The sequence below is a fragment of the Carya illinoinensis genome, chromosome 13, assembly GCF_018687715.1.
Source record: "Carya illinoinensis cultivar Pawnee chromosome 13, C.illinoinensisPawnee_v1, whole genome shotgun sequence".
NCBI classification, from domain to species: Eukaryota; Viridiplantae; Streptophyta; class Magnoliopsida; order Fagales; family Juglandaceae; genus Carya; species Carya illinoinensis.
In genome coordinates, this window is record NC_056764.1 from 816,740 (window position 1) to 842,688 (window position 25,949).

The 25,949-nt window shown below is 36.6% G+C and overlaps 2 protein-coding genes across 4 annotated transcripts; one reads left to right on the forward strand and one right to left on the reverse strand.

Annotated features, from left to right (window-relative positions):
• Positions 1-312: 312 nt before the first annotated feature.
• LOC122292875 (polyamine oxidase 1-like) lies at positions 313-7,950 on the forward strand. Its single transcript, XM_043101419.1, has 10 exons — positions 313-515; positions 612-861; positions 1,054-1,203; positions 1,385-1,446; positions 1,856-2,010; positions 3,452-3,595; positions 4,928-5,077; positions 6,635-6,889; positions 7,037-7,118; positions 7,213-7,950. The coding sequence occupies exons 1-10, from the start codon at positions 464-466 to the stop codon at positions 7,422-7,424; spliced, it is 1,512 nt and encodes a 503-aa protein (XP_042957353.1). The 5' UTR covers positions 313-463; the 3' UTR covers positions 7,425-7,950.
• Positions 7,951-8,370: 420 nt separating this feature from the next.
• On the reverse strand, positions 8,371-25,888 carry LOC122292874 (alpha-N-acetylglucosaminidase-like). 3 transcript variants are annotated; one of them, XM_043101416.1, is made up of 20 exons: positions 25,560-25,888; positions 25,131-25,184; positions 24,443-24,516; positions 23,951-24,162; positions 23,500-23,621; positions 22,624-22,709; positions 21,770-21,864; positions 21,468-21,549; positions 21,104-21,210; positions 20,420-20,450; positions 16,585-16,702; positions 15,539-15,589; positions 13,675-13,784; positions 13,421-13,523; positions 12,895-12,993; positions 11,462-11,572; positions 9,954-10,117; positions 9,513-9,750; positions 9,052-9,130; positions 8,371-8,927 (listed from the first exon to the last, which is right to left on the reverse strand). In XM_043101416.1, exons 1-20 carry the CDS (start codon positions 25,773-25,775, stop codon positions 8,623-8,625), a joined length of 2,457 nt encoding a protein of 818 aa, XP_042957350.1. In that variant the 5' UTR covers positions 25,776-25,888; the 3' UTR covers positions 8,371-8,622. The 3 variants fall into 3 exon arrangements, with proteins under 3 accessions (XP_042957350.1, XP_042957351.1, XP_042957352.1); XM_043101417.1 differs by lacking the exon at positions 25,131-25,184; XM_043101418.1 differs by lacking the exons at positions 8,371-8,927; positions 9,052-9,130; positions 25,131-25,184 and having other exon boundaries at positions 9,607-9,750; positions 9,941-10,117.
• Between the last annotated feature and the right edge of the window lie 61 nt (positions 25,889-25,949).

Below are 25,949 nucleotides of genomic sequence, written 5' to 3' on the forward strand. Positions count from 1 at the left end.
TAATTAATTAAGGGAATTTGAATTTCATTTAACTTGCACAAATAAACGGTCAAATATCTTACAACACAAATAAATCGCAGCTCAAGAGTCTGATTATTAACGATAAAATGTTCATTTTATTTCTTCGTTGCAATATTATGCGTGTTTTAAGGGTCAGACGGTAATTTCGGTGACACACTTCGCGAAATTAGTAAAACCCCCAATGAACCCCGGTTGAAAAGACGAAAACACCATTGCACGGGCAGTTGCGCGTCAAGCCACGTCACTATGAAAAATATAATTCCCGATGAAAGTGTCTCACTCTCTATTTCCCTCGCTACCGGGAAAGTGGAAACGAAGAGGACAGCCTTCGACAAACTATATAAATGGACTCCCGCTATTTCTGCCTCTCTCGCCAACAAGAACTCTCTCTCTCTCTCGCATAACGCGCATTCGTTTCTCTCAATTTCGTTTCGTTCTGTTCATGGATTCCCCTTCCCGGTACTCCGTCATCATCATCGGTGCTGGTGTCTCCGGTAGGCCCCAATATAAACATCTCCACCTTTCATTCCATATACGCGATACTTTCTTTTTTATTTTAACTCAATCTCTTGCCTGTTTATCTTGGTAAGGTTTATCGGCGGCGAAAGTGTTAACGGAGAACGGATTGGAGGACCTGGTGATTCTGGAGGCTTCGGACCGAATCGGAGGCAGGGTCCGAAAGGAGGATTTCGGAGGCGTGTCGGTGGAGCTCGGGGCTGGCTGGATTGCCGGAGTTGGTGGCAAAGAGTCCAACCCCGTCTGGGAGCTCGCCAATCAATCCGGCCTACGCACTTGCTTCTCCGACTACAGCAATGCCCGCTACAACATCTACGACCGCAGGTATCCGTATCCGAATACAATACCTTTCTCTCTCTAACCGCTTCTTATTTTTGCTATTTTGTGCCGTGGTGACGTTGCTGCTCCACGACATTTCGTTTTTTATTCCGAGTCTCACACAGGATAGAATCCACTTAGAACATTTTATATTGAACGACGATGGTTTTGAACTACTTTATCTTGTTGCTGTTGCAGCGGCAAGATTTTCCCGAGCGGGCTCGCTGCCGACTCGTACAAGAAGGCGGTGGACTCGGCGATTCAGCAGTTGAGGAAAGAGGAGGCCATCAAGGAGCTGGAGGTCCGAGGTGGTGGTTGCGACGTCAGTAGAGTAACCGAACCACCTTCGTAAGTCCAGTTTGACTGTTGATTTTGCTGCCAAAATCAGCTTATGCCTTATTAAATAATGTGATTCTGAATAAGTTTTCTTATGCTTATCCAAAAAGATATTCTACTCGTACATCAATGTCCATATCATATGAATACAAATGATTTATTTTTCTTTTGATTTTTTTGGGCGTTTGTTTAGCTCGCCGAAGACGCCGATAGAGCTTGCCATTGACTTTATCCTACATGATTTTGAGATGGCAGGTGAGTTTTATAGCTCGTTTATGGATAATTCTCTGTTTAATTGATAGCTGAGAAAGTGGTGAAATCAAGAAAGAAAGAAAGAAGAGCTTCAAATAGATGCATAATCTTGATTATAGATCGACTTTATTTGTAGTGAATTTATCTAATTCCCTGTGTGTGTGTGTTCGTTCGTTTGTTTTTTTTTTAAACTTTCTGTAAATCATGACGTCCTTCTTGAAACGTAATAAAGGGTGTATGTGATTGAGATGTTTCAATGTAAAGCGTTTGGATACCAATATACCATACCATATTTAAGTGTCTAAATATATCATTTGTGAGATTATATCTGTGTTATATTTCTCATTATATAGTAATTATTTCTCTTTAAGCTGTTAAAAAAACATGAATTGGAAATGTGTTTTGGGTGCAGAGGTTGAGCCAATTTCAACTTACGTAGATTTTGGAGAACAAGAATATTTAGTTGCAGATGAAAGAGGGTATGAGTATTTGCTATACAAAATGGCTGAAGATTTTCTTTTTACGTCTGAGGGTAATATCCTGGACAGCCGTCTCAAACTAAACAAGGTAGAATAGTCTCATTCTATTATTATATTTCTTTTTCACTTCTTTATGTTGTCTTTTCATAACTTGTTTCATTTAATATAGGGGAAGAATCCAAAGATCTCTTTTTGTTTGCACGTACCTACTCCTTTCCAATTCTTGTATAGATAGATTGACCTACTTCTGGAATTTGCAGATAATGACGTTTTCTGAAATTTTCAATATTATTATTTATAAAAAAATATTTTTTTTTTTTCGTCCCTTCAGTCAACTCATTTTTGTTTTTTTACTTTTAAATTGATTAATATTTTCTGGATCTATATGCCATTTCTCTCGTTCACAATAAATTACTAATCAATTAAGTAGGTTAACGGGAATTTTCTATGATGTTTGCTATGGGTCTTGGACACTCGTATTAATGCCCTTGTACGTTCGCAATTTCTTTTTCTGGTTGAAACTACTTATTTTTCTTACATGATTTAGGTGCCATTATCAATTCTTTGAGGTAAATAAAAATAAAATGCATCATTGCACAGGAAAAAATTGAAGTATATATAATTGTTTTTTTCCGATTTAAGAGAGCAAAATATTTTGAAATAGACGTAAAGGAACTTACGTACGTACAGGCTAGATTTCATGTTTTTAATTCGTCACTGTTTTAGAAACATTCATTTAGAAAATTAGGGCCCTAGAAAACTTTTATGTTTGGGTGTTGAAAGTAGAGCTGATGAAGACACTGAAATGAATAGACACTGTTGCTATTCTTTTTGATATGATCGTTAATTAATAAATATCTTGAATCGTTTATTTGACCATTTCTTCCAATTCCCAATGCTTACAACGAGGCTAGAAAAATAGTACACTTTATTTGTTGAGGGCCCCAACTTACAGCCATAATTTGACCTATCTACACCATATTTGATTTCAATCACATAGCTATCGAATGCTTGGTGCTTGCAACCATTAAAGCCCTTTTATCACTCATAAATTTGTAGGCCCCAAATTTCAAATTTTCCATCACCCTACACAGTGTGAGTTATGACCCAGAACACTATACCCTATGAGGTGAGATGTCATATCAGTCAAATAGTGAACATGAAAGTAGAGGGGGTCTTGTCATTTTCTCCCTTTAATGGGCAGTTGTCTTTGCCACCGCTACCTCCCTCAAATGCCAAACGAATCTGGAGCCAATGGAACTCGTGTCTCCGCTAATGCCATAATTCACAGTGGATTTTCATCTTTTAGAAAAGCTACTATAAGTGGGTAAATGATCTGTTAACCTCAACTCTGCACAGATTCTCTTTCAATAAATATTTCCCATTTTACATTTTGGAATTTCAAATTGCACAGATTTTCTTGGTTTGACTTCTCAGAATCTTATGGGTTGTTGCCTTGGACTCTGTTTTTTATGTTAAATTAAGCTCACACATTTATGGCTGTGTTATTATGCACGGATTTGATGCAGGTGGTTCGGGAATTACAGCAATCGAGAAACGGCGTGAAGGTATTAACGGAGGATGGTTGCGTCTACGAAGCCAATTACGTGGTTTTGTCCGCCAGTATTGGTGTTCTCCAAAGTGACCTCATTTCCTTCAGACCACCCTTACCCGTACGTTTCCTCTTCCATTTTTTTATGCACTTTCAAACCTTGCCTAATCTAGTTCGAACTCACTGAGTCACTGTACATGTCACGTACCTTTTGATTTCATGACATTGTGCTCTCTAGTTGATCGTGAAATTCTTGCAACTCATGACTACGCTAACCCTTTTGCACCCAGGCGATTAACTGAAATATCGTAGACATTTGAGGTTGTTTGGTAAATTGATTTACTCATAATAACCGGACTTTACTCATAATAACCGGACTTTACTCCTTGAACCTAATAGCACTTTATTAATCTGAGTGTCCCGTTTTGTGTGATCAATTACTCACAGCTGTTACGCTCGAGACCAATTATTTTTCCCTAGTCCCAAGAATGATTGACCATACCGGCCCGTATTTTAAAAAGAAAGAGAGAGAATGAGTAAAAACCTCTAGAATGTGCATATGTTAATTTAGTCCAGCGAAGGGGAATCTATAGAGATAACACACTAGTAGGGCACGCTGCTTTCCACCTCTGTTTTATTTTTTAAAAAAATTTCATCTCTTTACTTGATCTGTGGGGTCTGACCCACGTATTAAATGCCTTCAGAACTTATGGATAGTATTCAAAGTTCACTGGCTGATGCGCAAGAGGGATTCTCGAGGTGTTCTTATATGAAAAATATGGATTGCACGATCCACGCTATTAATAACTCATGGCTTGACTATTGGATCCTCTATGTGATAAGACTATTTGTTAGTTGGCTAATGGCACTGTACTGTATGGTGGTTGTGGATGTTTGTACAGTTTGGAAACCGGTTAAGTAGAAGTATATTATTGTTGAGAATGAATAAAACTAGGCCACAACTAGTGTTCGGTGTTCTGAAAATGGTTTGTTGCAGTACTTCATCCTTAAATCTGGTCCTTGATTGGTTTATCATAATATGGTCTATGAGACTAGGACAATTGGCATTTATTTATTGTGGTGGTTGGTTTTACTATTCTTCATATTCTGGTTGTAAAAAAATGAGACGAGTTACTGCCAACAAAGTCTCTGCAAATTAATCGTAGTGGTTTAGGGGATTATTAATCTCGGCTGGTTGGTGGTAAACTGCTAAATCAATTAAGCACATATTCTGCTCTTGACAGACATGTGCTTGAACAAGATTTATCTGGACTTTCTTTTGTAAGTCAATTTTGATCGGGACTCGCCCATGACATAATATTTGGTGGCGGTAGGTCATGTATATTCGTGGTCCCTTGGTCTAAGTTTTGCTGCTGCATGTGAAGTTCCAATTCATATTAAATTTTTTTTATGTTTTAGTATTGACATAATCATGAATAAAATAATGGAACAGAGGTGGAAAATGGAGGCCATAGAGACATGTGACGTGATGGTGTACACAAAGATCTTCTTAAAATTCCCATACAAGTTCTGGCCATGTGGACCTGAAAAAGAGTTCTTCATCTATGCCCACGAGAGGAGGGGCTACTACACGTTCTGGCAGGTTTGTTTGCATTTGTTTTTATTTTTATTTTTTCTTATTGTTATTATAGTTGTTAATGTTGCCAGCTAACATTCAGACGTCCTTAGTGCAATGCTGGCTCTTCCAACTTTGTTATGGGATTTTGAATCATCATATATATATATATATATAGATTGTTTTTCTTGGATTGCGGGCTAGCTTCCACCACAAGTCTATGCAATTAACTAATTCATTACGTTGTCAATCGTGTGTTGTCTGAAGTAATGGTCCTTGTGTGTGTGTGTGAGAGAGAGAGAGAGAGAGAGAGAGAGGAGGGGGCGGGGGGTTGGTTTGTGCGGGGGATCAGAGGAAATTGAACAAAGGAAAAAAAAAAAAAAATGGAATCTAGTTAAAATAAAACCTTAGCATAATTATCTTCAATTAATACCACCTTTGGTTGTTGCTGACACATTGACACATCACTTATTAGGAGGGATTATATAGTTGGCTTCTGTTTTAGGTTAAATGTGAAGAAAACTGCATCCTAGCTTTGCTATGCTCCCTAAATTATTCCAACATCAACGGAGTTATCAATCGGATTGATATCCTATAAGTGGCTGTATAAATTAGCTTAGCAGTTTTGTAGTTATATATACAAGTCATGTACATGATGTGGGGTACCCGATCAGTGATCTCGGATTTATTCCCGCTATCAGCGCCCACTGTTTTTTCTTTATTTGCCATTTAAAACGCATCAGTACTACCAAATCATTAACTTATTGCCACACGCTTTAAGACAATACAAATTTGGTTCATCTGACTCAACTAGCTATCATAACATAGCGCGCTTGTGTCGTGCGGCTATATAGTTAAAATCCAATATTTGATGAAAACAACTTGTTCTGTCGTTTGATGCAGCAAATGAATTATGAGATTGGGTTATGTGTTTCTCGTTTGATATGAAACATTAATTATTGTCTTGTAGGGATCATTACAGAAACTAAAGTCTCTGCATCATTAGTTTTGAATGATTCTGCCCATTGTTATGTATATATATGATGTTCCTGTCATTCTCATAGAGCTGGCAATATGGAAAGGTCGTAGGAACTAATCCCAATCTTATTTTTAATATTTTTATTTCCAACTTATTAGTTTGACTTTTTTTTTTTAAATTTTTATTATCATCACATCTCCTAAACCCATGTGATTATATATCGAATCTCTGCCTGATTAGAAGAAGATCGAATTATGTAGAAGTAGTACACCTCGTAGAGGCATTGCATGCAGGATCTCACATCTCTATAATTTTCATTTTCATTTTTTTTTTGACATAGCATATATTGATTCTAGTAAGGGGTGTTGGGGATATGAAATTAGGCTCGATCTCCGGGGCATTCCTCGTGAGAAAGGGGACTGCTTATTATGCCACTATACCGTTGGCAGATCTATTTTTTTGTATTGTATTGTGACAAATAAAGTATGCTGGATTTCTAGTCAAAATATCTTTAAATATCGGTATAGGACGAGATCATCTAGTCATATTCTTAATTAATCATTAAATTGTCCAACTTTGTTGCTGATCCGTTACTACGTCATCAGCACATGGAAAATGCATTCCCTGGTTCAAATATCTTAGTCGTAACGTTGACAAATGGGGAATCGAAACGTGTGGAGGGTCAGTCAGATGAAGAGACATTGAAAGAAGCAATGGGGGTACTCAGGGACATGTTTGGACCCAACATACCTAATGCCACTGATATACTCGTGCCTCGCTGGTGGAATAACAGGTTCCAACGTGGCAGCTACAGCAACTATCCCATCATTTCCAATCCCCTACTTTTTCAAAATATCAAGGTACGCAAACCTTTTTCCTTTCCGTTCCATATATGTTCATATCTCTAATTAATTACTATTAATCGAACATGAATAATTACATTCTTCATTTTTTCATTATGATTTTGAATTGAAATATCTTTTTTTATTGTTTTGGGTTGTAATAAGGCTCCAGTGGGACGCATCTTCTTTACCGGCGAACACACAAGTGAAAGATTTAATGGTTACGTGCATGGTGGATACCTAGCAGGTGGGTCGTCGTTGCTTGTATATTTCTATAGAATAATGACTTCTAACATGTTAGTGGAGCCGTGTTTTCTGACAATTTAACTTCAAACAAACAGGCATTGACACTGGTAAAGCCTTGATAGAAGAAATAAGGAAGGAAAGAAAAAGCGATCAGAGTTCGAATAATTTGCTAGAGCCCTTGCTTGCCTTGACTGGGTCGACCTTAACTTTGACGAAGACAGAAACAGTTTCAAATCTGCACAAATGCGATTTACCTACACAACTATATCTTAGTGGCAAGCTTGGTCTTCCAGAAGCTATATTATGACTATATGGACCCATAACACTGAAACCCCACTTTGTTGTTAATGATGAAAATCTGACCAACGCAACTGATGATCATCAACATGGCCGGACATATTTGAACCTAAATTCAGTTCAATCCCTTGAATCCATCAGGCCACCACAGTTAAGTTAGAGTACTGCTGAAGTTAGATGCATATAAAGCACGACAACTGGGGCGGAGGTGCAAAAGGTTGAGCGCAGACTGATTCTCCTTGTTGTGTACGTAGCAGCAGCAATAATTGGTACTAACGATTACTAAGCCGACAAGATTTGGAGTTTTGAATTTAGGGAATTGGTTTTGGGCAAAATACATAATAAAAAGGGTTGTTCATTGTACTAAGAACTGACATGCATTGAGGATAGGAAAGAAAGGCCATACTTCCAATTCAAATTTGACCTGTACTAGTTTACACATGAAATAATCGATCTTTCTATTTCTTCATGTATTTCAACAAATGGTAATGCAATAATTCACAGAGTACCAGCTAAGATCGTTAACAGGACCTTCATTATGCATCCGGAATGAACAACACCTACATACGTATTTCCAATATTTTTCATTGTGGCAGTATTAGTATTAGCCATTAGGTACTCTTAACCTCAGAGGTGAAGGTGGAAGAACAGACGGCTAAGGAAGATGAGAACTGTGGTGATGTTGGCTAGTCAGCTAGTAAAGCTGATGTGGGCTTGGGCTTGGTTTTGTCTTGGGCTCGGTTTTGGGTGCGCTAATCCAGTAAACCGGGTCTTCCCCTGGTTTTTATTTGGAAGCTTATTTCTTACATTTTTCTTTTATAGAAAAAAAAAATCGTCCATAGGAGGCAAACCGGGTGGGCAATAGTTTACCGGGTAATGTTTCTTTCTAACGATACAGGCCATTCCAAAGCCTCGACTATATTTTTCATCGAAAAATGTTGCATCCATTAGACAAATTCAACAGCAATTACAGTTGCAGCTGTAATTATTTCCATTACATTCGAGATTATACAAGAAATGACCATTTAAGTGTTCAGAGCAAGATTATTGCCAAATAATGAAAATCTAGAACATGTCTCGTGTCTGATTATTTTACAACACCCTTGCTTTATCTCTGACTACAGAATATATATATATATATATATGATTGAAATAATTAATTTCCATACAAGGCTTTAGAAAACGGTACGTGCAATTTCCTCGGATCATCACCGGGCAAAGTGCAGCACCTGCCTACCGCTTGTTTGTAAATGATACACATTCTTTTTCCAATTCTTGTCGCCAAAATACTTCTCATACAAGGCTTTAGAAATAACAAGTGCATCTCCTTTGGCCTTCACCGGGTAACGTTCTATGCCTGCTTGCCATTTGTTCGAAAACAAAATCCATTCTTCTCTCCATTCCTCCAACCTGAAGTTTTCATTTTCTTGCAAGCTTTTTATCAAATAATGAAAAAAGGTTGAAGCTCGTGGTAGATAGTAGCCTTCGAGTAGCCCACTCCAGAACTTGTTTGCTGATTAGAAGCAAGCGTAATGCCATGTTACAAAAATTTGTGATGTATGATGGTACCCGCTGGGGCATCCTGTAAAATAGAAACAAATAGAAGGGAGTAATATATGATGCAACATAAAGATTACCATAATCGTGAAGGCTGCTCTGCTTGGTTTTTGTGTTATCAAACCACATTGTGACTTGAGTTCTGGCATTCCACTCGTACTGAAGGAGAACACAAAAAATACATCCAATCAATCACAGATCATCTTATCTGCCAAGTGTTCTGAACATGCTTAAATTACTGGACATGAGATCCATGCAAGACAGAATGTCAACTGACTGATTGGCCAATATTCTTAATGTACTGCTAAACCCGATTGAGCATGAGTGCTAGTGCTACAAAAAGATGCTTTTAACTTAACCAAATTTATGGAATCAGATATGGCAAAAGGAAAATGTGTAGCTGATCACAATTCTTGGAAAAAAGGCTTCCTGAGGCTTGCTAACTTGTTCAAAATAGCGATGCATTGAGTCATGTCACTCCCAACCATATAGTCATATCATCAAACTCGGTAATATTCCAACGAAGAATATCTTTTCTCACCTGCCTCAACTCGTGACAATTCTTTGCTAGCTTCTTTGCACTTTCTAGCCAGGTTCCAAGTAAAAAATTATCATCAGAAGCAAGAAGTACATCAATATCCTTTATGAGCTGAACAAATTTTTTAATATGAAAACTTAAAGCTTTTGCATCCTTCTGTTGAAAAGAAGTTACAGCATCCAAATATTCTTGGTTTGCTAGCTTTGATAGTACTTGCCGTGTTAAGTCCACCAAATCATACCTGTCAAAATGACATGGATAGTTAGAAATTCTTTGCTTCATTCACTTTTTCTTCCGGATAATTTTTATTTCCTGATTTGAATATCTTTAGTCATGTAGGTAGATACTCACAAGATGGGCAAGGATAGTTAATTATTAATTACCACGCATTCCATTGATTATATGCATGTAGCATAATGTGCGTGTGTTACCTTTTCCAATTACCTATATGTAATGCTTCCAGCAAGATTATTTCCGGCATCAAGGAATAGGCGTAAGGCGTTGATCACCTTCTCAGTAGAATACCACAAATGTGCCTGAGGCAAAGCATCGCTTACATTTGATGGATCCCAATCAGGAAATTTGACTATGAAATCTGTGTTATGATCCTGCAAGATCAGTTAAAATGTCATAAATAAGTGCTTATTAGACAAGATACTGTCTAAACTACAAGAGCCAAAAGTTGGTAAAGATACTATTCTTCATCTCATCAAATGATATTCAAATGAACATGTCAGAAAAGACCAGCTCTCAAGTCTCAGGAACCTCAAAACTCAATGATACATATGCATTCACATCGTCAAATAATACTCCAAATGTTGGTACAGATAGCAACATTAGTATTTCTCTTTTTGTTTGAGTTTCTTAAATGCACACCATAATTAAGCACACACGCAAGATTCACTTACAAAGCTAACTATAGTAGTAGAGGAAAACTGACTACATTTTTTCCTTTTATATAAGTAAAGTTGACTAAAAACTTTATCTGCACTCTTTCAGGATGATGCTGAAATTTAGGGTTGGTAATCATACACGACCCATACAACAAAAATATAACAAGAAATAAGCGGGTTTGGACATGATATAAATGAGTTTGGGTCAAAACGGGTTGAACTGATAAGATACGAGTAATAAATAGGTCAATTGCGGGTTGGGATCAATACACAATCAAACAATATAACACAAATAAATTTTATTTTCAAATTTTATAAATGTTTAGTTTTATATGCCTTTTTTTGTTGTTGGAACTTGGGATGTAATATTAATATTAGTATTGCACCACTTAATATCTCAAATTCTTAAGACTTTTTTTTGTTAATATGTAATTTTATTTTATGAAAAATATTAATTTTCTTATATATTATTGGTTTGAATGTTGATATAATGTATTTTATCATAAATCCAGTTGTAATTGTGAATGATTTATATAGTTATCTTTGTCTCATTTATGAAACTATATTTTTTTTTATAAGTAATCATAGATGAAATTATATTAATTGGGTTAAAAAATAAATATATGTGTAAAATCAACCCATTTATATAAGATGGGTTGATACGGGCTAAATAGGTCGTGTCTAGGTTAACCAAATAAAAATTAATCATTAAACGTGTTAAGTGGGTCGTGTCGTGTCATCGGTTATTTATATCGGTAATGGTAGGGTTTTAGGGTCTAATCCGTGTAATTAAATAAGTCATGTTCGGATTGACCCATATAGTCTTATATGGGTAACTTGACATGACAGGAACACGACCCACAAACATGAATTGCAACCCCTACTGAATTTCAAAACATTTAGTCAAATAAGCAAGACATATCACCCTTAGATCGCTCCTTTAAAACAGTTGCCAATTCATTTCTTTCAATGAAATAGTTCTTTCTAGTTGGTTCTTTTTTCAAATTATGTTTAAGGGAAATAAAGAAAGAGAGATATGGTGTATGATAAGAAACATACCGCTATTCCATCTGTACAATTATAAATTGTGCCATAAAGAATTTCCCAGGCTGCCTCAACTTGATGAACAGCTTTACCATAGCGTCTGTATGAATAGGACTTCAACCAGTCCTACAATAGTGACAAAGTTACAGTCAGACCATACAGCATTAAATTATCAGCAATCATAAAAAACCCTCAAGGAAGCATCTTTTTTCTCATTTCAAACATTGCTTGCACTTTCTTATGTCTACATATCAGTGTGATATTAAAGAAAATTAGTGCCCTCAAGCAGCTACATGGTTTTTATCGGTGGTGAGGGTAGGGGTGTTGTGCAAAACACACATCAACGATGGCAAACAAATAAAAGCAATCAACGATCAAAATCACACGACACACAATTTATGTGGTTCGGCAACGTGCCTACGTCCACAGAACTGCAGAAGTTTTATTAATTCAGAGGAGATTACAATTACTCAATCTCAACTCACACTCTCTAGGGCTTTTTTCTCTCACAATATGCACTCACACTTTGCCTCTTTTGTTCTCACTGAAAACTACTGAAAAATGTATACAATAAAATAAAAAATATGACATATATATAGAAACGGCGCTGGAAACTCTAATCTGGCAAAAAACTGGGTCCTTTGCTTGAGCAGCTTGTCAAGCATAGCTCAAGCGAACACTAGGGGTTTTGTGTCCCACTCGAGCTCGCTGTCGCGCAAGACTCGAGTTAACTTACGAGTTGAACTTCGCTCGGGCGCTAGGTCGAGCTACAGTTGAGCGAACTCTCTGTTTCTCGATTTTCTGATTATAAACCAGGCTTCACATACAACCCCAACAAGGGAGAGTGGGTAATTATACATAAAGACAAATTTAAAAAACAGATCATACAGGAAGTGAAAGAAAAGTAAAATAAATCCTAGTGGTGATCACAAAACAGATCATACTTGATCACAATTTTCTGCTTACTTCCTATCAACTTTAGGTGGTGAGATGGATGGTCTACAAACATGGTATTAGATATTGGTTAGTCTCTTTGGTCTTGTATTGAAATTTTGGCATCCCCATTTTTGGTCATTTATTTTGAATGCACATTCAAGGTTCAAAGTCAGCTGAGGGTTCTTGATTGAGCCAAAAAGTGCCAGAGGATGTTACTGGGTGGGATGTACAATGTTGGGCCACTTCCTGACGGTTTAGCTTTTGGAATGATCCAATGTTATCCAATGTTACTATACATTCACAATCACAACTGATATAACCTGGAGGGTTAAAGTGTCTCAGAGTAACAAGCTATGGTTAAGAGAGAGGGGATCAGAAGAGTGTAGAAGATTTTCTAATAAGCACGCATACATCTGTCTTTATAGAGTTTCTGCAACCTTCTGCACTTCAAGTCCTCAATAGTTCCGACCAAAGAAACAACCATTGAATAGCAGATAAAAAATTATAATTACCAGAACTTGAACTTTTTCACTGCGAAATGCCATTTCAGACATCAACTCATAAACCACTGGATTTTGCTCTATTCCTTCCATGCACATGCCAACGCCAACCTATTACAATAAGTTATTAGTCAGCCCACTCTAGCAAACTCATGAAACTATGGCAACAGAAGATAAAGTACCAAGGTTTATAAATTTGTTCATAAATTTCACTTCCAATATTCTTTTACATACATCTAAGTGGAGACAGTAATCAAGAGGATAAATATATATTTTTTATAAGTAAGAAGATAAATAAAAATTATCAGTCAGATAATCTGGTGTAAGTATTTTTTGACATGTTATGAAGGATTTATTGATGGATAATCTGGTGTAAAAATAAACACAATTGAAATGCTCTTCCAAATATACCACAATGTTAAAAAATCCAGGGTAACAATAAAAAGTCCTGCAGTTTAGGCTTACAACTAATAAATACTTGAAAAATCATTCGATGCTTAAAATCTTAGAATATGTACACATAAGACAGTTGACATACCATGGTTGAATTTTTACTGTTGTGGGCATCAACTGGACCTGAGGAGATCGCATCCAAGACACCATACATTTCAATATTTCCACCAAAGTTATGCAACATACACCTGATGGCCATTAAAGTGATCAAGGAGTACACATATTTTCTGAAAAATTGAAAACTCGCTACAGAAAAACAAAAAAAGGAATTGAAATGTACTCATTATCATAGAAATTTCTTGAAGCTCAATCATATCCTCTGATAAAATATCAACTTACCAGACATAAGGAGTACCATAAAATTGAGATGAATATTCCCATATTGGTTTGACATCGGCAAATAGATCAAGAACTATCATTTTTCCATATGGAACAGAATGTAAAAGTGCCTGCAGATATTATCAAGTTGAAAGTTAATTATCAAAATTGAACAAAATAAAAAACAGTAAATGATTGCAGCAAAAATTATTAGCAATTAGCTTAGTGCAAACAGAAATCTTAAGAATACGGGTTGTACCATAAATACACAACGCTCAGAGACCAGAAGTTTGAATAAAAACTAAAAAAGTTGGGCAACAAATCTATCTCAGAAATGAAGGAGAATAGGATTATTAGTTACAATTGCCTGATCATTGTATGAAAAACTAGTTGCTCTGACACCTTACTTCAGATATAACATCAACACTTCAACATGGTGCCTTTTAAGAGGAAGGTTGTTCTCCTATTATTTCCACTAAAACCAAAAAGCCCCTTTACACTGGTGCAGCCGCAAAAAAGCCACCCCTTCTATTCCATGCTTAAGGTTTTATGTACATGCTTGTTCCTATTTTAGTCCCTCATGAAAGAGTTATGCAACACTTGAGTGTCAACAGTATTGTTTTTAATTTCTACGCCATACAATCATACTTGGTTAAGTCAGAAGCTAGCAACATTCTTGAAGTAAAATATTACTCTCTGAATTAATGTTAAACGACAGACAGTACCGCAAGTGCTTTCTGTTGGCATTCTCTCTTTCTATGTGAATGCCTCAGTCACAAATTTAGTCATGATTTTTTTTAATAGAATTAGACAAAATCATTTTTTTTTTTTTTTTATAAGATGAAAACTTTATGGAATTAGATGAAATCATAGCAGAGGATAGGATCATTAACTCTCATGATTTCAGTCATGCAGTGCTTTATCATAGAGATTTGAGCCTAAGATTATGAATCAATGAAGAAACTACAAAAAGACTGCCATATGATGGAAATACCAAAGGCTACAGCCACTCTTTTATAGAAGGCCATATGGGCATGGGAGGAAGGATCTGCATAGCATTCTCTTCTTCAGCATGCATGCATGAAGTGGCTGCTCTCAAGAATCAAACCAACTTGGACTTCATAGTTTTTTAGTTCATACAAATAATAGTATTTATTTACTTCCCACATAAGATGCCTCACGACAGTGAATATGTCACAAAACCTTCTATCTGCTGATGCCTCTCAAGTTGTTTAATCTTTGGAGAATAGGAATTAAAGCTGACATGGTATGACAACCGGACAAAGGCGTGATGCTTGGGGGATGAGATAAGATGAGAAATCTGTGAATAGTAGTGAAATGATTTGCGAATAGTAGTGAAATAATTTGAGTTATGATGTTTTATTGGGTTTTGGAAAATGTAAGAGAAATAATTGAATAAAAATATTATAAAGTTAAAATATTGTTAAAAATATAAATTTTTAATATAATTTTTGTTTTAGAATTTGAAAACGTTGAATTGATTTTGTGTTTTGTTTAGAAGTTTGGGAAAGTTGTAATGATTAGATGAAAAGTTGAAGATTTGAAATTGAAAATTGTTTGTGTTTGAGTGATGTTTGGGAAGAAAATGAAATGAGATGAGATGAGACCTATTCCCAAACATCGCCTTAGCCTCTGGATAAACCATTAGAAAGGACAAGCAATTTAGATTTAGGAGACGGTGTAAGACCGGCCTGTGAGATGACAAATTACAGGTACCAAATTATTAGAATCACACAGAGTTTAGAAATAAAAAGAATTAAAATATTAGCAGGTCATCCCTAATACTAATTTAACAACATCTTTATCACAACCTAGAAAAGCGAACTGTTTTAGAATCTAATTCATCTTAGATAAACGCACATACCTTCATTTGAGGTGGCTTCCAAAAAGCAGAGTCTGTATAGAAGAGCCAACCCTGCCCATTCATAGACCTGTCAATTAGAAGCATTTCATGTATAATAGAATGTGAATAAGCACAATCACACAAAACCCAAAGTTTACACACTAAATTACGACTAGGGAAATTAATAATAAATGTCTTGACAATGTCTTGGATATGAATAATAACACTTTAACTAAATATAAATATAAAAAATAAATCTTCTCATTGATACAGAACGTCAAAGTAAGTTGCTACTAGTGTTTAAGAAATTGGAGCTAGGGTTTGTAAAAGAGTTGTGAATCAGTGAAAAGGGCTAGTCAAGAAGGAGCACCAACCTTCTCCAGATCTGCTTCAACACCAGGAGAGACAACAAAACAAGAAATAGAGTGCTGACATATGGAAGGAAAAAACTTATCCGAATTGATGTCGAGTTTCTTTTTCTCGTTCCCAATGAGCGTAAACATGTGCATCTCTAATGCTTATCCACATAATTTAGAGGGTAAGGTATAGGCACAAGGAAAATTAAAGCTAAAGAAAACACCTAACTGCATCCATTTAAGAGGCCTAATTTTACAAACGAGTTCTTTATTAAACTCATTATTAGGGAAAGTTATTCAACAAAGCTATTTGTGCAGACAGCATGATAGGAAAAGAATGCCATCATCATAGTTACTTGTCATTCTATCCTTACTTATCAAAAAAAAAAACTTGTCATTCTATCCTTATAATATGACTGAAAATATGAAGGTCCATTCAAGGTTGATTTTATTTATTTAGTTCTTAAATTAATGCTTTTTTTTTAATTAACCCAACAACACCTAACAACAAGCAGAAGAAAAAGAGCATAGATTACTGAACATGACAGCAACTTTATTGAAGAGTAACATGACCGTGTAACTTATTTGAATAAATAAAATAATGCTAATGTGTCATTGTTTTGGGAAGGCGGTTTTTTTTTTTTTTTTTTTGGGGGGGGGGGGGGGGGGGGTGGGGGGGTTGTGCGTGGTTTAGTAGTTTGAGGACCTCACCTGCATTAACCACACGGCATCTTTGTCACCTTTGGACATTGCTTTGTAGACAGAAGCTCCAAGCAACGAGATATAGGTTGGATCATTTGTAGGTGGGGTATTCTCATTGAATGTATCACTGCATTAAACATGGTAATACACACTTTATTGACCTCCATTGGCAAGTTTGCTATGAACAAAGCAAAAAAGGAAAGGGGAAAGAGTGATTGTTAACTTATATGCTAGCATGACGATCACCCACAAATTTAGGAAAATAAATGCAAAAAAACAGCTACATCTCAACCGTTCAATGGAGCAAAAGGAACAAAACAGGTTAATAACTCTAGAGCATGAGCAAAACAAAGATATTGATCTATAGAATAGGCCCTTGGGGAAACAGATCCAAATACAATTCATAAAACATCGAAACCAAAACTGTCAATACTTATTCATCTATCAACATTATGTCAAATAAACATATTTAAGTCCCATTACAAGCATAGGCATTGAAAATATTGCATTTTAAATATAATATTGGTAATCATTTTTAAGCCAAAATAATCAGATTTTGAAGACATAGGAACACAATAAAATAAAATAAAATAAATTTAGTCACAATAGTTGGTCTATCTCTTTCAATCGAAAGCTTAAGACAGCTATTCACATTTAGAAAAGCACATAGAAAAACACATGCCTGATCTTTGGCATAAAATATGACCATCAAAACAATTTGTGAATGCTGGATTGAATTTCTCGTGCTTGAACAAACCTACTTAGTACTCATGAAAAGATGTCTTCCAATTTCTCTTAACAATCCTAAGATTGGTCACAAAATTTATTTGCAGGTTGTGGGTTTCCACTTTGCACTCATGACAAAGTTCAGTAAAAGTGAGAATATTAAAGATACAGAAGATATTAACTGGTAGAAATGTAATAAAAACTACAAATAAAATTGCTCCTAAAATTAGTAGAAGAAAAAGAGAAAAAGAAAAAACAAGAGAACAACTTAATGCAAAAAGGTTAAGTAACTCAGGAAGAAATAGCTGTAAAATTGGGGCTGTAAGTGGAATTGGAAAGAATTATAGTTTTAGAAGAGACTTATTGGCGGCAAAAGTCTAGAGCGTTATGGTTGAAGGAAGGGGACCGAAGTACTAAATTCTTTCACAGAATAGCCAACTCACATAGGAGATACAACAATATTGAGATGCTGAAAATTGAAGGAGTGGAATATCGGGAAGAACTAGTGATAAACAACCATGTAGTTGAGTTTTTTGAGCAATTACTTTCTGAGTAGGTGGGATGGAGGCCTAAACTTGAGGGGCTTGGTTCTGAGTCCATTGAACTTAATGAAGTAGGTCAACTGGAGAGGCCATTTGAGGAGATGGAGGTTTATGAAGTTCTGAGAAAAATGGCTAAAGATAAGGCACTGGGTCCTGACGGTTTTTCGATGGGTTTCTTTCAAACTTGCTAGGCTGTATTGAAAGAAGATCTTATGAAAGTGTTACAGGAATTCTACTCAGAGGGGAGGTTTGAAAAAAGCCTTAATGCTACTTTTCTGGCACTAATACCAAAGAAGGTGGGGGCTGAAGAGATTAAGGAGTTCCGGCCTATTAGCCTTATAAGTGGGGTATACAAGATATCATCTAAGGTATTAGCGAATCGTTTGAGCAAGGTAGTGGGAAAACTAATTTCGAAACCTCAAAATGCTTTTGTAAAGGATAGACAAATCCTAGATGCGGTTCTTATTGATAATGAATGCATTGATAGTTGTCTGAAATCTGGTGAGGCAGGGGTCATGTGCAAGCTAGGTATGGAGAATGCGTATGACCATGTAAACTGGGACTTCCTTCTTGATCTGTTGGGGAAATGTGGTTTTGGGGAGAGGTGGTGCTCGTGGATTAGGTGGTGCATAACAATGGTAAAATTTTCTGTCTTGATAAATGGAAACCTAACTGGATTTTTTCGTAGCACACGAGGTTTAAGACAAGGAGATCCACCATCCCCATTACTTTTTGTTATTATGATGGAGGCGTTGAGTAGAATGTCCTCGGCCTTGGTAGCGAATGGTTTGGTGGCTGGTTTCAAGATTGGCTCTCCAAGTAGGGGACCTGTTAACATATCTCATTTACTGTTTGCAGATGATACTCTTTTCTTTTGCGAACCAGATCCTTACCAGATTCGAGTTCTGAAGGCCCTTCTCCTTTGCTTTGAAGCAACTTTTGGACTGAAGGTTAACTTGCAAAAATCAGAGATGGTGCCCATTGGAGGAGTTCGGCGTATCAGACAGTTGGCTAGTATTTTGGGATGTTCGACCGCAGTGTTACCTATGATCTATCTGGGGCTCCCGTTGGGGGCGGCATCGAGAGCGGCTCCAATATGGGATTCGGTTATTGAGAAAGTGGAAAGTCGTCTAGCCGGTTGGAAGAGATTGTACTTGTCAAAAGGCGGAAGGATTACACTGATCAAGAGTACTTTATCTAATCTACCCACATATTTTTTGTCATTGTTCCCTATTCCAGCAAAAGTGGCAAACCGATTGGAGAAACTTCAAAGGGATTTCTTGTGGGGTGGATTGGGAGAGGAACACAAATTTCACCTGGTTAAGTGGGAAACTGTATGCAGCCCTATCTCAAACGGGGGGTTGGGCATTAGAAATATGAAAACCTTCAATCGGGTGTTGTTAGGTAAATGGTTATGGATGTATCATAAGGAACCTAAAGCCCTTTGGAAGACGGTAATAGAGAGCAAATATGGGGAACTATGGGGGGGTTGGTGCACAAAAGAAGTGAGAGGAGCGAACGGAGTGGGTTTGTGGAAACATATAAGAAGAGGGTGGGAGGTGTTCTCACGCCATACTCGATTCTGTCTAGGAGAAGGAAACTGTATTAAGTTCTGGTATGACACGTGGTGTGACCATGTTGCTCTAAAGGAATCTTTTCCTTCTTTGTTTAGAGTAGCAAGAGATATTGATGCCTCAGTAGCAGATGTAAGGGTAAGATCAGAGGAGCAAATCCAATGGAACATCAACTTCAGTAGGGCGGCACAAGATTGGGAGATGAGCGGTTTTGAAGCCTTTTATAGCCTATTGTATTCTTGTGAAGCGGGTAATTCACAGGATAGTCTATGGTGGATACTCAACTAAAGGTACTTTCTCTGTGTGCTCTTTTTATAAGTCTCTTACTCAAGAGACACCTATTCAGTTCCCTTAGAGAAAGTTATGGAGACATAAGGCGCCTCCCAAAGCTGCGTTCTTTGTGTGGAAAGCATCCCTAGGCAAGATTCTTACTACTGATAATTTGAGGAAGCGTAGGGTGATCATTGCAAATTGGCGTTGTATGTGTAGGAAGGGGGGTGAATCGGTGGACCACCTCTTAATACATTGCGAGATAGCGAGAGGGTTATGGAATGAGGTTTTGGGTAGAATTGACTTGACTTGGGTTATGCCCGAGAATGTGGTAGGAGTAGTGGCTAGCTGGACAAATTTGAGAGGCAACCAATAGATAAAAGAAGTGTGGAAGATGATACCTATATGCATCATGTGGTGTTTGTGGCAAGAACGCAATGCAAGGACCTTCGAAGACAAAGAGAGATCAATGGAGGAACTGAAAGTTTTCTTTTTTAGAACTCTTTGTAATTGGACCATAGCGGTTGATTTTAATGGCTTAGAGCTACATGATTTTCTGATGTCCATCGCTCATACCTAGCTATGGAAACTATACTTTGTATTGGGCTTTTGCCTATTCTTTGATAATACAATTTATTTACTTATAAAAAAAAAATTACAGAAACCGTATAGAATTATGTACCCAAACATGTTCAGAAATATTCTACTAGAAAAACAAGTGAGAGGGATTACCAGCTGTAGATGTCTGTCACATCCCCATATTCTGTAATTAATACACATACACATGAAATATGAATGTGCAAAGTTAGTCACTAAATCAGAAAGGAGAGGGAATTAAATTTGATACATAACAAAATGTACCCAAGTTTGAAATGGATATAACTTCCAAGACAAAGGAAACCATAGAGAAGAAAACTTTCTTCTTGAAAGGAGTTCCAATAATTTTTTCAGTAAACAAACAAAGCCCAAGTCTTACTGGCTCCATCTCACATTATTATTTGGTACCATGTACATCAGAGATGTCACATTAGTCCAATGACTCTTCCAAGCCAAAAAATAAAAAATAAATAATGAAGACGAGAAATATCAAAGAAGTTTGCAGGAGGAAAAAACTTGCAAAACAAATTGAGGGAAGAGAAAAGGAAAGAGGAGATCTGCACAGATCTTTCCACATACAAACACACAGACACATACAGAAAAGGACTTGGAAGGGCGAAGGCTAAGCCCAATCAACTAGCATGCTATGACTAAGCCCCCATCCTATAGCATAATGATCATAAAGAATCACACATTCATTAATATTATGTCCAAAATCAAATAATTGAAAGATATAGAAAATCATGGCAAACTTTGTTAAAACTATGTCAGGAAGACTAGTGCTACTCCAAGTAAGATATCAACAGACAAAAGGTGTACCTTCAACTTGTTGCCTAATAAAAGCCTCCCCAATTTCAACAAATAAAGGATCAGATGAGTCAAGAAGGTAAGTACAGCACCAACGTGGATCAGCATCAACAGAGTTCCTAATAACAAGAAATGACAAACCTCAACATAAGACATAGTAAAACTTCTACACACAATAAAAGAGAAACTCCAAAGGAGCTGGAAGACAACCAGAAACCCAAATATGATTTATCTTATTCATGTTATCTGATAGAAAGTAATTCAGATGTCAGGATTTATAGACACTAAGATTTATACAAAGTTATGCAATGTGGGGCCCATAAAATATGACATGATACGCTGAATTCTCATATCAAATAACAAGAAAATGGTATACCAGTTCCCAAGTTTTGTTATGTTTGCTGAAGGAAATATCTTCTTCAAAGCTGCTGGAATGTTCCCTGAGAATGATGGCAGCACTGAAACAAAGAGGCATTGCCTTGGATGAGCTACACCATCAGACTGAGAGGGAAAAACTGGTTCACTTAAAGAAGATTCTCTCCCACCCCCCCGGTTTTTCACTTAAAGAAGATTTTTAAATCTAATGCATATTTTGAAAAAGCAATTAAACCATGTATCAATTGATTAGTTGGTCAAGCGTTTGTTGACATACGATATGGATATGGATCTCAACTATACCTGGAGTCATGCCTAGTTCAAGCATGCGAGATAGTACCAGTTTCTGTAGAGCTAATTGTTGATCCAACCAATTTTGAGATAAAGGCCCACCCCACCTGTGATTAAATAAGTGTTAGGTTCTATAATCTTTTTTGATTGGCACCGAGTGTCCAGGAATAGTGTCCCGACTAATCCCGAGGGCACACAGACCCTCGGAAAGGAGTTTCCTGCAAAGTGCATATCACGTAATTCAAGGGGAAAATTCAGTCCGATGGTCCCTAGAGATTGTTGGCACCCAAGGGAATTTGAACCTTAGACCTAGGGGGAGCATACCCTCAAGCACAAGGCCTTAACCACTTGAGCCAACCCCTAGGGGTTTGTTAGGTTATAATTTGAAAGCAGATGATAAAGACAATAAGCAGCATCACATTTAACTTCTCTAGCAAAGATGTCCGTATGCATCTTAGGATTACACAAATTTTTTTCAATCATCACAAAAAAGATTCATCAATTAATTTTGTCTTTTTCTTCCACATTCTTTGCTAGCACTGTGACTTAGTAACATCATTGCAATATAAAACAGCTTGAGGCTTATACAAATCTATGCTTTTATACATATTTTTTTGAATTTTTGGGCAAGAAATGCTAAGTATCAGTTGACCAGTACAGGCACAGGTCACCCAATAAATAGCGACTGACACTCAATTCCTAGCTGGCAGTCGTCTTGTCAAGCCTCAAATGACTAAGGAGTTATTGCCGCACAGAAATGGCACCCAAATGAAAGGGGAAAAAAATCAAAGATGCATTTGCAATAACAGCCCAAAATGCATTCTTCACAATCATTAAGACAAACAATGCATAACACTTTTACCTACCCATGTAAATTTCCCATACGAGCCCAAGCAAGGAAAGTGGGTCCACCAAAGAAACCGTTCAAATCCTCCTTGCTAATATTAAAATCCTACATTTAAAAAAAAAAAAGAGAGAGAGACTAGTCAAACGGTACAAATCAGAAATACAGTCAAACTAAATATATGGAACCAAAAAAATTCCAGCAAATCTAGAGACTTATGACATTTTGAATATAGTGAAAAACAGTGGTATAAACTTACTAATCAATCAGTTACAGATATAGACACAGCTCAAAGAGAAGACACACTCCCAACTTATCCACATTTTTGTTTTACGAGTAAAAGAAAATTTATTCATCGAATGAAACAGGCGAAGCCCATGTACACAGAAAGTATACAAAAAAAAAAACACCTAATTACATTCTAGGATCCTGAAAAGAAAAAAAAAAAAAAAACTCATGAACAATTCCTCCATTAAGTCCAACTTATCCACATTACATGGAAACAAATTTCTGCACATGCTATACCGTTAAATGTCAGACTTGTACTTTCATAAAAGATTCGTTTGTTTTTTCCAAGAAAGGATTCATCCAAGTAACTTACTTCCTACAAATTCAATCTACAAAATTTTCCGAAAGATAAACCTAAGAGGTAATACTTAGAAGTTAAAACCTTTTTTTCGATACCGTTTTCATTGGTTGTTGAATCCACCTGCCACTTTGTTATTCAGTTGTATTTTACAAAACACGTCTTTGAGCTCTATGCACAACTAGTGTTGAATAATGTAGGTATCAACATCCCACTTTTTTTATTATGACATAATTCAGTAACTTATACTCTTAATTATCCAGATGTGAGTTGCTATAGAGGGAGAGACTTATAATGTATTTAATTGTTCACCATGAAAACTTTCTGCCAAATGGCTTCTTGGCCTGTGAATGCTAAAGGTAGGTTAACACCATTAAGAGCCATCCAATCTATCTCTTTCTCCCATCTTTTCCAATCCCACCAAACATAGGAATCTGAAAAAAAAAAAAGTAAATTACTTTTGGTGTCCTCCACAGAAAGCATTAGCCATGGTAGAAAAATGTTAATCTCAAGCAAGACCAAAAAAGTGTACATCTTTTTTTTTTTTTTTTTTTTTTTTTTTTTTTTTTTTATCAGTCCAAAAAAGTGTACGTTTAATCTTTCTGATTTATAAAAACGTAAAATTTCTTCAATAATGTACCAATCTCTCATCTACTTTTAGTTCTTTTCCCTCTCAATCAGCTAGAGCTGCAGAATAGCAACATGTAGTTACTACGAAGTCTGGGTAGAAGTGAAAAGAGAAAAACAAAGATTCAGTACTCACAACTAGATGCAACAACGTTTTGGTAATAGTTCCAGGGGACAGGTCGCTGAATTAGCACTCCCTCATCTTTTATAAGAGGCAGTGATCCTGGCTTGGGGATGGAAGCTATCTGAATGCCACCAGTCCTGTCCCACGAAACATGAGCACCACACCAATACTTTAAGTACCAGTAGAGGCCAGATGCAATTTCAACTGCTGTGGTTCCTTTAATCCTGAAAGAGAAATACAAGATTTAAAATCACAGAAAATAAACATCTTTTGTTTCTCTTCTTCCACTTCCGTTTTCTTTTTTTTTTTTTTGGGGGGGGGTTGTTGGATCTTTCTATCTCTTAAACGGGAAAATTACACAAGTAGATCCTTAACAAAAGATAACAGACCTTATACAGCAATATATTTGGGCAATCAAGTACCAAAAAATTTGTACTGAGATTGGAAACTGAAAAAGAAAAAACATACAACTACAATTTTTAGCAAGTAACAAATTCAACGTACACTATCTCTGGCCCATTCTTGCTTAAGGGGTTGTAATTGCTTATCAAAAAGCAACTTTGTCCACCACAAACATCCTGAGATTTGAGATTATAACTGTCAGCAAAATCATTTTAAGATGAAATCAAATTAAAGAATACAGTCCTCACAAACACAAACAGCATGTAAAGATATGATGATAATATGCTGAGGAAGTACTTATGGACAGTCATGGATTAGAACAGGAAGCAGTCTATAGAAGACCAAGTCACTGCTGTTTCAAAGAAAAAAGGGCATCTACAATTAAAGAGCCTCGGATAATATCGTTCTAATACCTTCTGGACTCTCAGAGAGGATTGAGTGGTAGTCCACAAATTTCAACAGTATGAAATAAGGTTCCTTCTTGCCTCATATGGTGTATCTGGAAGGAAATGAATGGCTGAAGTTTTGAGGAGCTTGAACGGACAATGGAGGAGCTTAAGACGTTCTTCTTCAATACTCTTCTCCTTTGGACAGCTTCTATAGACTTAAATGGGCTCAATTTTCACAGTTTCTTGTATTTTTTTCACTTTCTAACCAGGTTCTTTCTTGCATATATCATATGTGCTTGAATTGCGCCTTTTCGCTTTTTAATGAAATTCTTATTATTCATTAAAAAAAAAAAAGGGTACTCCAAATTGTCTAAATAGACGAAAAGAGAAATATATTGTACCATTTCTTTGGAGTCAAGGAAAAACTCTCCCCTACCTATCCACAGAGCAGCATTCTGCGTGGTAAAAAATTAATTAAAGTAGAAGAACCAAAGAAGACCGCTTTAACCGCTGATAAACAGTCTAAAATTAAATAATTTAACTTTCTCCTCTTTTCTTATCTCTTCCAAGCAATTAAACCGAAAGCCCAAAAAATTTGAGGACGCCCAAATGCAAAGGCAACAATTAAACCTTGCACGAGAAACGTCGTTCACCTATCAAATTCCTTTCTTTTCCTATCTTTTCCCAACGCAGAAAAAAAGCATATAAGCATACAACATCAGCTAAGAACACAGCGATTGAAGAGCACCCAGTTGAAATAAAGCAATGATTGAGTAGTAACTAGGCTAAAACCCAAGTTAGGATAGAAAAAGATCGAAAAATGACAGTACATTGGAGACAATCTTGAACTCGAAGCTAGACGCATAGCCCGGAAGCAATCTCTCGAGAACAGCTTTAGCCGCAGCTTCTTGAACCGAAGGAGATGGCCGCTTTGAGTCCAATCGTTGAACCAAAGCTTGGATAGCATCTTCTGGTTCTGATAAAGCTATTGGTAGCAGTGTGACGGTGAGAATCAAGACGAGAAACAGGGAGTTGAAGTTAGACATGATGCAGTTTCTGTCTTGGGAGGATGCGGCATCAGGAATCACGGGCTCAGACGCCAGTAGCTCAGTTTTGTAAAGTCCATCTCGTCTACCGGTAAACGCATTCTACAGTATGCCTGATATGATAAATTAAAGAAGAATTATGAATTAATGTATAAATTAGAATTTAATATAAGA

Excerpts from the sequence above, each read along its gene's own strand:
- LOC122292875 (XM_043101419.1), top strand. The coding sequence starts at position 464 with ATGGATTCCCCTTCCCGGTACTCCGTCATCATCATCGGTGCTGGTGTC. Across the intron at positions 1,204-1,384 it reads AGAGTAACCGAACCACCTTC|CTCGCCGAAGACGCCGATAG; the intron begins GTAAGTCCAGTT and ends GCGTTTGTTTAG. Across the intron at positions 6,890-7,036 it reads TACTTTTTCAAAATATCAAG|GCTCCAGTGGGACGCATCTT; the intron begins GTACGCAAACCT and ends GGTTGTAATAAG.
- LOC122292874 (XM_043101416.1), bottom strand. The coding sequence starts at position 25,775 with ATGTCTAACTTCAACTCCCTGTTTCTCGTCTTGATTCTCACCGTCACA. Across the intron at positions 21,550-21,769 it reads TGAACTAGGCATGACTCCAG|TGCTGCCATCATTCTCAGGG; the intron begins GTATAGTTGAGA and ends TCTTTGTTTCAG. Across the intron at positions 15,590-16,584 it reads ATGCCGTGTGGTTAATGCAG|GGTTGGCTCTTCTATACAGA; the intron begins GTGAGGTCCTCA and ends ATGAATGGGCAG.